The sequence below is a fragment of the Tenrec ecaudatus genome, chromosome 13 (genome assembly GCF_050624435.1).
Source record: "Tenrec ecaudatus isolate mTenEca1 chromosome 13, mTenEca1.hap1, whole genome shotgun sequence".
In the NCBI taxonomy this organism is placed as follows: domain Eukaryota; kingdom Metazoa; phylum Chordata; class Mammalia; order Afrosoricida; family Tenrecidae; genus Tenrec; species Tenrec ecaudatus.
The window spans coordinates 27,491,395-27,506,626 of record NC_134542.1 but is presented as its reverse complement, the minus strand read 5'-3'; the positions used below and the strand labels follow the sequence as shown (position 1 = coordinate 27,506,626).

The window sequence follows — 15,232 nt, the reverse complement described above, 5'->3', positions numbered from 1 at the left end:
AGTCTTGAAGCTTAAAATGTGGCTGGCTGATAGATGACTGTCGTTAAACTCATCCTTTGTTCACTTTGTGGTGGGGGAGACACTGAGGTGAGGAACGACAAAATCCATGACCCGTAGCCACTCCTCTCCATGTGCTCACACCCGCTACGCTCCGCCTCCTCCTTCACACCTCTAAGTGTTCTCTTCCAGCTCTCACCTTAATAAGATGAAAAATAACCAATGGCTGCCAACAAGCTCTTTGTCATCAATCAAATATGAGGAGGGAAAAGGAAAATTGGGTACACGAAACGTTTTGCTGAATACTTACAAATAATGACGTGCCATATATCACAGCCTTCTCCGTAGCTACACGTGACGTGCTTTTGTAAAATGTTGGCTTCATAAAATTAGTCTATATTAAAATATTTTAATTCTTCCACTAATAGTTATATGAAAGAACCTTAGAAATTTTAAGAGAAATGGAAATGAATGAGAATAGAATGTTTGCACAAACCATTTGAAATTCTTGTATCTCCCAGGCATACATAAATACTGCATGTGAACCTACTACCCCTTACTTACCCACTCTCTAATTATATGACATTTCACATGTACACCAATAGTAACATAACTACTCTCCGACTAGTTTGTACATTCACAATGAACATACATCTGACAGCGACAAGGGCTGAGGTGCAAAGAGAAAGTCGCACTGGCCACGTTGGCTGCTGTTATGTGCCAGCTTGTCTGGGCTCGAATTCTCCATCATTTGAAAGTTGTCTAATGACATAATTATGAAATTAGCAGTTGTTATGATGTAATTTGACCATTGTATGATGATGTGATCTGGCAGCTTTGTAATGTTTTCCTCATCCTTTCACTCATTTTGCCCATTTTCATGTCACTAACTTCTCTTTGGACCTAACCTTGTCAGTCGGTGCAGAGGGTTTCGAAGGCCACGTGGTCCATCTTTATGGGGACAGACAGCCTCAGCGTTCTCCCAGAGAGGTGCTTGTGGGCTTGACCCTGTGGTTAGCAGTCTGACACTTACCTGACAGTGCCACCAGAGCTCCATGTAAGTGCTTGCAGATGCCAGCCCCTCCCCTGCCCCATCTTCACTCTGTGCATGTGTGTGCACACATACATTCTTACAGGCTACAAAGTCTGTGTCAACTTTGCCTTTAAGTTTATAATACTAGCTAGAATTATTGGATTGTTTTGAACCCTTGTGGAAGGAAGAAGATTGCCGTAAAGTTTTAACTGTGTATGCTCAGTCATGTTCTGGCTTGTCATCTTTACTAACTCAATCTTCCTCCCTTCTGGCTCCGGGCTCTTCTAACTTAGGTTGATCTCTCTCACTCTGCAGCCAGTGAGCTGCTAAACTACATTCTTATAGTAACTAGAGGTGTAGACATGGGAGGGTAGACATGCCCGCTAAATAAGTGGAAGGGGACTTAAGACTACCTGTTTGGGCGCTGCATCCCTCCTCGGCCATTAACTACACAGAACCAAGTGTGCCATCTGCAGAGGCTCTGTGTGGAATGTCTTGATGCACATTGATGGAGGGCATCCTTTGAAGTAAGGTTCTGCCAAATGATCAATACTGAGAAAAAACTTAAAATTCACAGTGGCATATGCTCAGTACAAGGCACAACCACAGTGAGCTATCAAGATGGTAAAACGTCTGAATGTATCATAAATCACAGGCAAGATGTAAGTACAATTAAAACAAAACAAAAAAACCCTAAATATAGTTATAGAGGGTATAACATGCATCCGGTTAATCAAAGAAATCTATTTTTTTATAACGGTCATTATATGAATCGACACATGCATTAGAGTTTCATCGAACACACACAAAGTCATAAATGAATGTATGTCACACTGATGGGATCTGAGTATGTTCTGAGGACTGTATCAATGTCTCTGTCCTTGTCCTCATATCGTATGATAGTTATGCGATGCCTTTCCAGTGCAGGGACCTGGAGGAAGGGTTCATGGAACCACAATGCGATTTCTCACCCTTTAGTGTCCCTCTAAAAGAAGTATCTGATGAAGGAACCGGTCATATGTGAAAATAAGTAAATTAATGTTATATTTTCAATGCCACTATGGGCTTTCTATTTCCAGGCAAATAACTTGATCTTCCTGCCATCTGTTTTTCATATCTAAAGCAAAATGTGTGCCTCATTTCTCTGAATTACTGAAAACATGTTAAAATCTGTGGTAGAAAAAATGACACTGCTTTTATACATCTCAATGGCCATGAATATACAGCCCAACTTTGTGAAAGAAATATTGTCTGACGCATCTGACTCTATAGGCTTTGAACCAAAAGCCACAGGGGAGAAATAAACCAAATCTGCCAGTCCCGGTACTTTGATTGTGCGTTTGAGAAAATCACAGTGCTCTAAAAATCTGCTCTAATACCATGCTTCACGTCGTCATGACTAATAGATGCAATTGTGAGCACTTTCTACACACGAAGTACAATTTAATCCATTTGGATGGGTTAGTGTTCTTTTCTGACAAAGAAAAAAGTGTATTACAACTACTAACTACAGCAGAAACTCGGGAGAAATTAAATTCTTTCCCTTCTGCATACGCATGGTGTCTGAATGAAAACCTTTGCCATTTATAGACTCGGGTAACTTTACACAGCTGAATTAGAGCTTCTCAGCATGCCAAGCAAAGCCACAGGCAAAGCTAAGCAAAGGGAAGCTTGCTATTTTATAGGTTAGGCAAGACAAAAACCTAAATGACTTTTCTAACTAAGAGACCTTCGTATTTCATGCCAACTCCAGGAAGTCATGAGGCTTCCCGTGCAAATCTGGGACCTGTGCTTTTGAACTTAGCTCAATAAACCTCATTTTCATCTGGTACAATTGCAATCCTCTCGTCTCCCTCACTGCCCTGCTAGACAGTCCACCTTTAAGGCAATGGGAATTGGGCACATAAATCAAAAGCATGAGGCTGTTTCAGGGAGGAGATAAACACGATGTAAATTCAACCAGGTGCTTTATCACCAATTTGGGACATCGCACCGTTATTAGACATTCTGATATAAAGACAGAGAGGAAAAGCTACTGCTGGAAAATGGAGAGTAAAAAATCCCTTGGAAGGTACACTGAAAACACCAAAAGGACATGGATAGACACATACGCCAGCTGCCTCTCATTTGGCATTCTGTAGCGATGGGGGACATCATTAAACCATTTTAAAATTTATCACAAGAGGTATATGACCTCATCTTTAAGACCCATTTTCTCTAATACAGTAGTAATTACTTCACCAAAAGTATAAAAGAGGGTCTGGAAGTACTGAGGGGTGGCACATAGCTACATAGGGTGGCAGTTCAAGCTCCACTTTGTCGCGAGCAAACAGGGTGGCCTTGAGCGAGCTCTGTCGCCTGTTTAGACTTCAGCTTCTTCATCAGCACAGGCTTCCCTAATGGTGTCAAAGCTGTTCTCCCCTGAAGTCCTGGGGGAAACAGAGGATACCTGAAGCCTCTCAACCCCCTGTTTACTGCCCAAGTTATAGCGGTTTTACTTGCTTGGATTTCAGGAATGCTTTCACACGAAAAAAAAAAAAGTTCATGGCTTAGGGGGGAACAAAGTTTTCTTTTTCTTCTTTTAATCACTAAACTATTTAGTCTTCAGGTACTTCCTGCTATGTCACTTTAAGAGGCGTCCATATTCAGTTATTAAGAGTTATTCTACTGACTTGAGTTTTCTCTGTGTCCTCCCATCCACCCACTCGTGATTTTCTTTCCTTTTTCATCTACAGCAAACTGAGTTTTTGAAATATCAATTTGTTTCCCCACCCCTGCTTTGAAACAAACAAGAAAGCCTGTGTTTTCTCTCTTGGGTCCCCCATCTTGAAATGGGTTCCAAGCATTGTGTACCACCAGGACTAAATGTGATTGTGAGAGCTAGTTCCCGTGAGCTATGCCCTAGTTCACTTTTTTGTTGTTGTTGTTGGTTGAGAAATTGATGTATTTTCACCTGGCAATGGAATCGAGGGTGAAGGTGTAAGATGAAGAATTCATCAAACTGTAGAAATGCAATTAGGTTGCCCAAGACTGAAGAGTGAGGGGACGTAAGCAGTGGCAATTCTAGAAGGGGGATGAAGATAGGGTGAGGGGGGACCTAGGTGCTGACTCTCATTCCACAACTACAGAAAGAAGCCTTCCATGGGCTGGTGTATGAATGAGTACCTAGATCCTAGGGATGGAACATCCGGGCAGAGGAGTTGTGGGAATCTGCTATGTCTAGCTTGATGAGAGGATGGTCTAGGGCAGAAGTTCTCAACCTGTGGGTCACGACTCCTTTGAGGGTTGCAAGCCCCTTTCACAGGGGTCACCTGATTCACAACAGTAGCAAAATGACAGTAATGAAGTAACAAAGAAACTAATTTTATGGTTGGGGGATCATCACAACATGAGGAAATGTATTAAAGGGTCTTGGCACTAGGAAAGTTGAGAACCACTGCTCTAGGGAATCAGAATTTCTTCCTTGGATCATTTTAGAGCTAGCCAATCCTGGGCAAGTAAAGGAGGGTAGCAAAGACCACAGTGTGGATCCTCCAGGAGCCCCTGACATGCTAATATGCATTTATGTTATATACCCCCAAAAGGAGGAGACAATGATTGGACCTTGTAGTGATTCTGCATGCCTGAACGGGATGTAAGATCTCTCTTTCTATCAGGGTAACCAAGGAACATCGTTCTGTAGCAATCTCAAAGGTCTGGAAAGTCCTGTCCACCATCTGCCAAGTCGAAGATGCCTTTTCAACTGCTCTAAAACAGCCTTGTGGGAACTCCAAGTGGTAAGATGAAAATCATTCCTGACTGAATCTGAGTGGAAAATCATCAAGCTGAAATTTTAATTTAGAAAAAAATATATATTCCTTGAGTCTGGTATTGAAGACTAACTTGATACAGTTTTATTTAACATGAAAGGTTGGATCTTTTCATCACACTATTCAATCTGTATGCTTCTCAACTGATATGAGAATTTGAACTATGTGAAGAAGGATGAGGGCATCAGGAATAGACAGAAGTATCATCATCAGCCTACAATACGCAAATAACACCTTACTTGCTGAAAATGAAGATGACTGGAAGCATTCATTGATGGATATAAAAAATCTATATCCTTTGATATAGATTACAACTCAACATCATGAGAGTAAGTATCCTAACCTTTGGACCAATCGGCAACACTAAGTAAAAAGGGAAAAATTGAAATTGTGAACCACTTTGTTTTACTTCAATCCACAGTCAGTATCCATGGAAGTGGTGATCAAAGAATAAAAAAATACATAGTACTATACATGGCACTGGGAAAATCATCAACAAACGATACACCTGAAGTATGAAAACTAAGACGTCACTTTGAAGCTATGGAACACCTGTCTCCTCTCATGATATAGCATGCAAACCAGGTCAATAAAGGATACAGATGGAAGAAAAATGGATGCATTGGAATTATGGCTTTGGCAAAGAATGTTGACCATATCATGGGCTGACAGAAGAAACAAATCTGTCTTGGAAGCAGTGCAGCCAGACTGCTCCTTAGGAGTGAGGCTGGGAACACCTGCTATCAGGAGGCGCCCAAAACCAGGAAGCCCCTCAAGGAGACAGATTGACAGAGTGGCTGCACCAATGGACTCAATCATAGACATGACTGCTAAGAGGGGGCGGGACCAGGTAGTTTTCCTTCTGTTTACTTAGGGGTTCTATGAGTGAAAATCAGTCAATAACATCAATGGTCCCATATAAAGCCTCGTTTTTATCCAAACCAAATTAGACATTTGATTCCCACTTCAGGAATTTTGCCTACATCAGGTCTACATTCAGATTTAAATTTCACTTTAATTCGTGCAGATGTAAATAGGTGAAAGGAATGAAAATTGGTGGCTTTCTGTCACTTTTGATAGGTACTGCTAGAGAAAAATTCAAAAGAGGAGATAAAGGTAAAACTTCATGAAACATTCACATCTATTCATGTGACGTCACATCTTAGCGCATGCATCTTCTTCACATCGTTGTCAGCTGTGGACACAACTGGGAGACCTTCTGCTCTCAGCTTTACCCATTCAACAAACTCCCACTCTTCTCTCAGGAAAGAAGAAGTTTCACAGCTACCTCAGCAAGGACCATCTAAAATTAAGATTCCTAATAGAATTCTGGCTACCTTCAGTTAGGGATTTGACACTGACGAGGAAAATAATTTAGCCAATAGAATGGAAAGTGAAAGGGGTGGGGAAACAACTTAGAGAAGCTCTCACATTGACCTAAGCATCATGATATCTATTGGGACAAAATACATTCTCTCAGAAAATGTGATGCACTGATATTATCAAAAGCATTGTTATTATTTCTTTAGAGGGAGAATCTACACTTTGAGGAAGGGCATTGAAATTTCAAGGCATAAAAATTAATTAATGCATAAAAATACAGACAGTATGCCTCACCGTGTTTAATAATGTTAGCTATAATTACTATTTTTGACATATCATTAAGCTCTTCATTAAGCATATCATGGTGCAATTATAAATTGGTTATTTTATAGCACCGCCCTCTCCCCTGTTTTATCAATAAAAACAGGATGTAGTTAAAATGAAACTAGATATTGAAGCAATTATGATGACATCTCACTGGCTTTCAGCAAATTGCCATCAATTTAGCGGCAGTGTTTTTTTTTTTTTCAGTGGCTTGAAACAATAAAGATTTATTCTCTTACAGTTCTGGAAGGTCAGATGGTCAAATGAGTTTCACTAGACTACAATCAATATATGGGCAGGCATGAGTTCCTTCAGGAAATTGCAGGAAAGAATCTGTCTCCTTGGATATTCCAGTTTCTAGAGGCCACCTGTATACCTCAGAATGAAGATGCTCCCTTGAGCTTCAAAGCACAGCTCTCTAATGTTTTCTTCTTTCTATCTTTTCTATGTTTATACCCTTTTTGCTACACCGCTGGGCCCACAGAGATAATTTAACATTGCCTCACCATCTCAAGATGCTTACAACAATCATATTGCCAAGTTCTTTTGCGACGTGAAGTACATATTTACAGGGTCTATCATTTGCACAGTCTTGGGAACTTTTAAGAGGTCATTATCGAGCCACTATTCGGGTAGATATTATTACTCTTCATTTCGTAAATGAGAAAAATATTAATTATTCATTAAACTCTATACATTGTATTTATTCACCACACTTATTCAATCTGTACACTGGGCAAATAATCCAAGAAGCTGGACTATAGGAAGAAAAATGTAGCAACAGGATTAGAGGAAGGTTCATTAACAACTTGCAAAATGCAGATCATACAATCTTACTTGTTTGCTAGCTAAATGTAAGGAGGACTGAGCTAAATGTAAGGAGGACTGGAGGTACTTGCTGATGAAGATTAAAGACTTCTATGTGGATGACAACTGAGTGTAAAGAAAACAAAAATCTTCAAAATAGCTAATAGACAACTAATGGATAACATCATGATAGATGGAGAAAATTTTGACGCTGTCAAGGAATTAATTTTACTTCAGTCCACAATCAATGCTCATGGAAGAAGCAATCAAGAAATCAAACGACCTATTGGACTGGGTACATGCTCTGAACAAGGCCTCTTTAAGGCGTTAACGAACAAAGATGTCACTTTGAGCACTAATGCGTGCCTGAACGCAGGAGTGATATTTTCAATTTCTTCATGTGCATATAGAACCTGGATTATGGCTATGGAAGCTTACAGGAGAATTGATACATCTGAATTACAATATTAGTGAAGAATATTAAAAATACCAGACATTGCCAAAGGACAAACAAACCTGTCTTGGAGGAAGTACAACCAGAATATTCCTTAGAGGCAAGAATAGTGAGAGAAGAGTTTGGGATATTTATCAGGAGAGGCCAGTACTTGGAAGGGATATCATTTTAGTAAAGTAGAGATAAGCAAAAAAGAAGATAGATCGTAATGAAATACACCGTGGCTGCATCTATGGGCTCACAGATAACCGTTGGGAGAAGGTTGCAGGACCTGGCAGCATTTTGTTTCATCATATTAGGGTCTCTATGACGTGGATACGATTCAATAGTATCTAACAACAAACCTCATATTAAGAAACTAAAATTCAGTCAGCAACTAAAACTGAGTAACTTAAGTTAACAGAACTGAAAATGTACCAATATTCACAGGTAGATCTTTCTCACATACCTGCTCTTGCTTCTTCAGAATCTAGCTTTTGAAGTACAAAAAAATGAGAAAACGAGGGCTTACTTCTCAAAGGTAGACTTTGTATTTTCTTCAGTTGAGTTAAAATATTTATTAAATAATTACTGAGTGACTACTCTCCATAAGCTCAAATTTTAGGTGAATCTATCTCAAAGTAATCCCATCTCTTTTATCTTTTAAGACTTTATAATATATGTATAAAGTTTTAAAAGATTATATATAAAATTTTAAAATAGAAAAGCAATGGGATTACTTAGAAACAGATTCATATTTGAATTTCACATCATACAAACAAATTTATATGAATTTATGTCTCCAGGCCCAACCCCTCTTTTGAGTATCAGATTCAATAATCTAATGTGTCTCCTGTTCCTTGTCTGAACATACTTGTAACTTGCTAACCATGGAATGGAATTCTGGAATCCCTCTACAGACTTGAGAACTCCTCAGCATTCCCTGGCTAGGAAAATGAGGCCACCATACGCAACTCCCACATCATCCATTAAGACTTTACACCAAAATACTTTGAATTTTATCTTTAAAATTTTTTAATTCTATCTGTTCATCTTTATTTACATTGCACCCAGCTTCTTAATTGGAATCTTAATTTCCCCTAAAAGACATCTCCACGCACACTGATATGACCCTTTTAGAACACCATTGGATCGCATTACTTTACATAAAAACATTTGAAGAATTCCTAACTGCATGCATTCTTAAACTATGCCACAGGTTATTATTCCATGTCCTGATCTGATTAGAACACTATTGTACTGTTGTCCTTACATGACTAGTAATAGAGTCCCTCTCATTCCAAGAATGGTCCTGTGTGAATAACAAATCGCATGGCTCTCCTATGTACAGGCCTTGTATGACATTCCCTCTTCTTTAAATCTTCCCATAAACTTTGTGTCTTGACTCAGTGAGCTTTTCCCTAAGTAGCCCATGCAATTATTTGTATTCTTTAAAGTATGAGCCACCTGTTTCACTCTAGCTTGATTTATTATTTTCTGCTCAGCAACTTAGAGTATTTCAAGAGAACCAGGGCTGATGTCGTCAGCGTGGCAGGTGCCGTGGAGTCCGTTTGGACTCAGAGCGATCTCACGTGACAGAGTTGCCTCCTAGGGTCCTCTTGGCTGGAGTCTGCGCAGAGCAGATTGTCAAGTAGTCTTCCTGTGGAGTTACTCCGAGAATTCTAACAGCCACCCTTTTGGTTAGCAGCCAAACACGTAATCATTGTGTCACGAGGGCTCCTATGTCCTCGTGATTTATCATCATATTCTTAGTCAGCATTGTTTCCGACACATGGTAAATGCCCAACAAGTATTTTTTGGAAGAGTTGTTGACAAACTAATCCTGCCATGAAATCAGAGACAGATTTTCAAGACCCAAACTAGTCCCAAAGTGAAAACAGCTAGAGAGAAATGGGTGCACTTGGAAAGGCTTGACGAAAGGAGGTAGCCCAGTCAACTCTGATAGATGAAACAGAACATACAGGGTGAATCAAGGGCTTGATTCTAAGCAGAGAGAATAGCATGTGTCAAGGCAAAAATGTATAACATGAAAAATCAAAGCATGTTCCGTTTGTTAGAGTATACAGTCTTATGTAAGTGATATCTTAATGCCACACAATTTTTAAGGACAAAATAAATGGTAGAAATTATTGAATGGATTATATAGAGCACTAAGAAATTTAAAGTTTAGTTTTGTTTTCATTTATAGTCCTTTGATGATTTATTAGAATTCTGATTACATATTTATTATACCTTATAAATTATAGAAAGACAGATAAATATATCAGGTTTGAAGACTCTCATTCAAGCTTTATTACCGTAAGGAATTCTCTCAGTTGTTTTTATCTCTAAATATTCACAAAATTAAAATAAAAGATCCATAAGGAACTTATATTTAGATTTAGAGTATATAAAATGAGCTTGTCACTTAACATTTTTCTGTTGTTTGAAAGAATTTCTGCTTTAGGTAATTTACCACTATATATTCTAGATTCAAAAGAAATAGGTCTACTACTAAATTAACATTTTGTCATTTATATAATAAAATGAAAAGATGAGTATACAGATATGTAAAATTTATAGCACCCTTATTATATAGTTGAATGCACCTAAGAGTTGAAATAGTGAATTAAAATTCTTCTTGACCTTATTCTTACTCTAAAGATTTAGAGTAAGACACTAAGTACAGTCTTAAGTGGCTCCTTTGAACAGAAAGCATGTACACCAGAGTTGGCACATTGATGGGCAACAGCACATACATGCGTCAGGATTTAAATGCTCAAATTATTGCAGAACCTCTGACAAATTAGAAAGCCAAGCTAAAGTTACAACACCCTCCCTCCCCCAAACCACACCGCTGTTGGTATGAGTGGTTGTTCTCTAACTCACTAGAGAACTCCTCCCTCCCTACCACATACACTCCCACAATCTGCAAGCCACATGAGACCTCTTTGCGGTTAGGGGCCTTCAATCGGTCTCGGACCTATGGTGAACCCCTAGACCACAAAACAAACCACGGCCTGCTTCTGTGACATCCTCACGACGGTGAAGTTTGCAACTATTGTGGCAACCTCGGTGTCAATTAAGTGAGACCTGTTGCCAGATCAAAGCCTTCTGTCATTAAAGAGCAACTGAAAAGTATCAAAATTCCTAGCATTTAATGATTTGTAATACTAACAGGGGAAAGGACAGTCTATTTTATGAAAATCATTTATAACAGAAATGTGGACTTTTAACCTTTTCTTGCTTTGGTTTTGTTTATTTATTAAATATTATTCCAAAACAACAACAAAAAAACCCCTCAAATTCAGTATAATCATTATTTTTGTCAATGCAACATTAATGACATCTGGTCATTGTAAAATTCATGATATAATTAACCCAAAATGTTTATATCATGTTAAATAGATGCATAAATATATTTATGCATAAGTATATGCATGCATAGATAATGTTGTTAGGTATCCTGAAGTCACCTTCCTGTCCTAGTCACAACAGCATGAATCACTGCCAGGTTCTGTCCCATCCCCACTATGCCTGCTACGGGTGTCCTTCCAGCTCATGAAGAGTCTTCCTCTTATTCATTGATCCAGTATTTTCATGCATGATCACCTGCTCCAGGTATGGATACCTCCCGATAACATGTCCAAAGGACACGAGACAAAGCATAACTACATTAACTTATCACGAGTATTCTGGTTATACTATTTCCAAGTCAGATTTATTAACCATATGGCAAAAATTTTCTCCACAGAAATGAACAGCCCATTCTTTCTTCATTCCTGTTTCATTAACTATGCAAAGACCTTCGCCCTGTGGATCATAATAAACCATGGATAACACTGGGAAGAATGGAAATTCCAGAACACTCCGTGTGCTTATGCCGACCCTTTACATTGACCAAGATGAAGTCCCTAGAGCAGAGCAAGAAAGTGCTATGTTGTTTGAAACCGGGAAAGATCTGTAAGGGTTAAATCTTATTCAATATGTGGTGTAGTGGTTATGAGTGTGGGATCTGCAGGTTTGGCAGTTCAAAACCACCAGCAGCTCCTCGGGGGAAAGACATGGCTTTTCACTACTGTCATCAGCGATAATCTCAGAAACCGACAGGGGGTCCTTATGAGTCAGCATGGACTGGATGGTGGTGGAGTTTTTTGTTGTATTCAGTTTATGCTGAACACATCAAGTTTGAAGCTAGGTTATACGAAGAAGAATGCAGCTTCAGCATATTAACAACTTGCAATATGAAAATGAAATCCTTGCTTGCTGAGAGAAAAGACAACTCTAGTCACTTGCAGATGAAGATAAAGGATGCTCCCTTCAGGATAGATTGCACTGTGGGTTAAAGAAAACCTAAATCTCAAACAACTTGACAGTTGTCAAGTAGTCATTTTGCCTGGATCCACAAGCAATGCTATTGAAAACAGCAATTAAGAAATCAAAACAACATATCGTGTTGGGCAAATCTGCTTGAAAGACCTCTTGAACCCACTGAACGGCTAGGACAGCGCTTCCAGGACTAGAGTGCACCTGACTCAGTGTTGGAATTTTCCATGGCCTCTTACACACTTGAAAACTGGACATTGGACCAAAAAAGATTTGATGCCTTTGAATTATGGTGTTGACGAAGAATATTGAAGGTGGCATGGACTGTAAGAAAGAACAAACGAAACTGTCTCGAGAGAAATAAAGGAAGATTGTTCCTTAGAAGGAAGGAGGAGAAGACTTGGTCTCGAGTACTTTGGAGCTGTGATCATGAAAAGCCAGGCCCTGCAAGACAGCATCATGCATGGTCAAGCAGAACACCAGGCAAATAGAAGACCCTTGATGAGATATATTGATAGAATTACTACAACCAGGACCTCAAGCATATTAATAATTGTCAGGAGTGAGAAAAACATGGCAGTGTTTGGCTCAGTTGTGCATAAGATCACCATGAGGCAACGACACCTAAAACAGTGTTACAAATAAACCAAACCAACCTCCAGGGCACAGAGCTGATCCTGGCTTATAGTGACCGGATGCAGCAGAGGAGAACCATTCCTTAGGGTTTGGGACATCGGGCGCACATTGTCTTCCCTTTCTCTTCCAGAGTGGTAGGTTCTTCCTGGTAACCGTGTGCTTAGTAGCCCAGGGGATAACCAATTCTTACGAACTGGTATAACCTTGTACTTGGCAGCCCAAGGAATACCCGACAACCAGCAAGACTCATGGCATATTCAGCATTCTTTTCCAAAACTTAATTTAAACCCATCAGTTATTTTTTGGTCTTTCTTATTGTTGTTCAGTTTTCATAAGCAAATGAATTAATTGAAAAACAACAACAACATGGTTTGAGTCAGGTGCACTTAGTGCTTAAAATGACATCTTTACATTTCAATATTACTTGATTACCTATATTTCAATATCAGCCATCATTTATGTTATTTAATAGGTATTTTAGTTCAAGTGCTCTATATCCAGAAATGTGATTTTTTCACTGAAAATAATGTGCACTTACCTTAGCTATTTGGACACACCAGTTAAGCAGCAGCTGTGAACCAATGTTACCCTTGTGTTCATGGACATAATCCAGGAGGCAGCCATGGGGCATAAGCTGTGTAACCAGTTGAATGGTTGGGCTCAGGCACACACCAAGTAATCGGACTAGGTGTGGATGGTCCATACTTGCCATGATCAGAGCTTCCTGCCAGAAAAAAAATATAATATCATGAGTTTATCTCAGAGTTTTGGCTTCATACTAATGATAGTGAATGATATTGAAAATATACTTTCAACCAATGGAAACTGTGAAAAATAAAATGTTATTGTAATTATTACAAAGCCACTTAGTTCCATGCAATAAAATAACATCAAAGTTTTCATGTATATTACACTCAAGGATATCATAAAGAAACTCTTTATTAAATTAATAGAAATATTTACTTGTGTATAAAATGGAAATATTATATTTTAATTAGTGCTAAGTACATGGAAAATGAGTCCCAACGTACATTGTGGAATCTTTACACTTTGACCTTTCTTTCTAAAATAGAAATAATCTACACAAACACACTTGTTTCAAGCGGGGCCAGGTGGCTACCTTTTTAAAGACATGCATTATTGGTGTGGAGGTTGCCAGCAGACATACAATGTGCATAAGTAATGCACAAAGTGCAATTTTTACACAATGTTTTAAAAGACCCATTGTGAATTTATATGGAAGATGAATTATTCTTATATTTCCCCCTCCTGAATTAGCCTTTTCTTTATTTTACCTCATTTTGGAAACTCTAAGTTATACCTTATTCTTAATATTTGAATGCTTGGTCAGATTATATTAAAGATGCTTACTCAAATTTTCTCACTTCATAAAATGAATACTATTGAATGTTTACTTTCCTATCAGAATCAAAACTACTTTTATTAAGAGAGATGCAATATGGAGATTATGGTTATTTAGCAAGTATTGGAAAAAAATCTTCTCTTGCTGCCATCAAGTCAATGCTGACTCATCGCGACCATCTGGGGGTTTTCAAAATGATAACTGTGAATGTAGAAAGTCAAGTGTTAGTCCTGCAGAGCCACTGATTTCAAACTGATGGCCCAAAGCATAACCACTACACCACCATTGAAGTTAGCCTTAAATAAAATGCAACTTTAAGGATTTTTATTAAAACATGAAAGATATATGGCCATAGATGATATATTTAGGGCTTCTCTTATGGTGTGATATATGATGTTATATGGGAAATTTAAGAAAACAAGGTTGATAATGGTAAAATTTTTCTTTTAAAAGAATTCGTAACATCGATTATGTAGTATGCTTATCCATGATATTTAAGTTAAATCTAATCACAATGAAACAATAAAATTATCTATGTTGGGGACATTCTGCAAATTAAATTAAAAATATCAATCGATGGGAGGGAAAAAGGCAGAGGGGGGCAGTAAGCTAGAGTTCATGCTATGAATTGACTTGCCTCCTGTAAAAATCTACATTGTAAATCTAACCCTTACATCCAGTTAGAATCCTATTTGGGAATGGGATTTTTGTTGTTGTTATCTTAACAAGACATCACTGATACAATGTTTGCTTTAATTTAATTTTTTTGAGATATACAAAGGGAAAATGATCCATAGAGAGACAAGGAAACCAAACCAAATTCATTGCCATTGAGTCGATGTCCACTCACAGTGCCCCTATTGGGCAGTTTAGAACCACACCTATGGTTTTCTGAGATTGTAACTGTATATAGAGAAGAAAGACCTGTCTTTCTCCCCAAAAGACAAGTAGAGATGGGGAAATATAGACTCCAGGCCATATGAAGCTGACTAAGAGCCACGGATTGATACTCAAAGACAAAGATCAGTCTCAGAGCCAATAGGTTAGAAAGTTTCCCCCTAGGGCTGATGTCCCAATTTAGACTTCTAGTCTTCCAAACCATGAGAAAATACATTTGTGTTCATGAAAGTCGCCCATTATGTTAGATCTGTTACAGCAGCACTAGACCTGCTAGTGAGTTC

General features: G+C 38.5%; 1 protein-coding gene across 1 annotated transcript in view; it reads right to left on the bottom strand.

Annotated features, from left to right (window-relative positions):
• The window catches only part of ERBB4 (erb-b2 receptor tyrosine kinase 4), a 1,152,669-nt gene that overhangs the window by 186,213 nt on the left and 951,224 nt on the right, over positions 1–15,232 (bottom strand). The window contains exon 20 of the mRNA XM_075528902.1: positions 13,227–13,412. Within this exon, the coding sequence (XP_075385017.1) occupies positions 13,227–13,412 (186 nt within the window). The remainder of the gene's footprint in view (positions 1–13,226; positions 13,413–15,232) is intronic.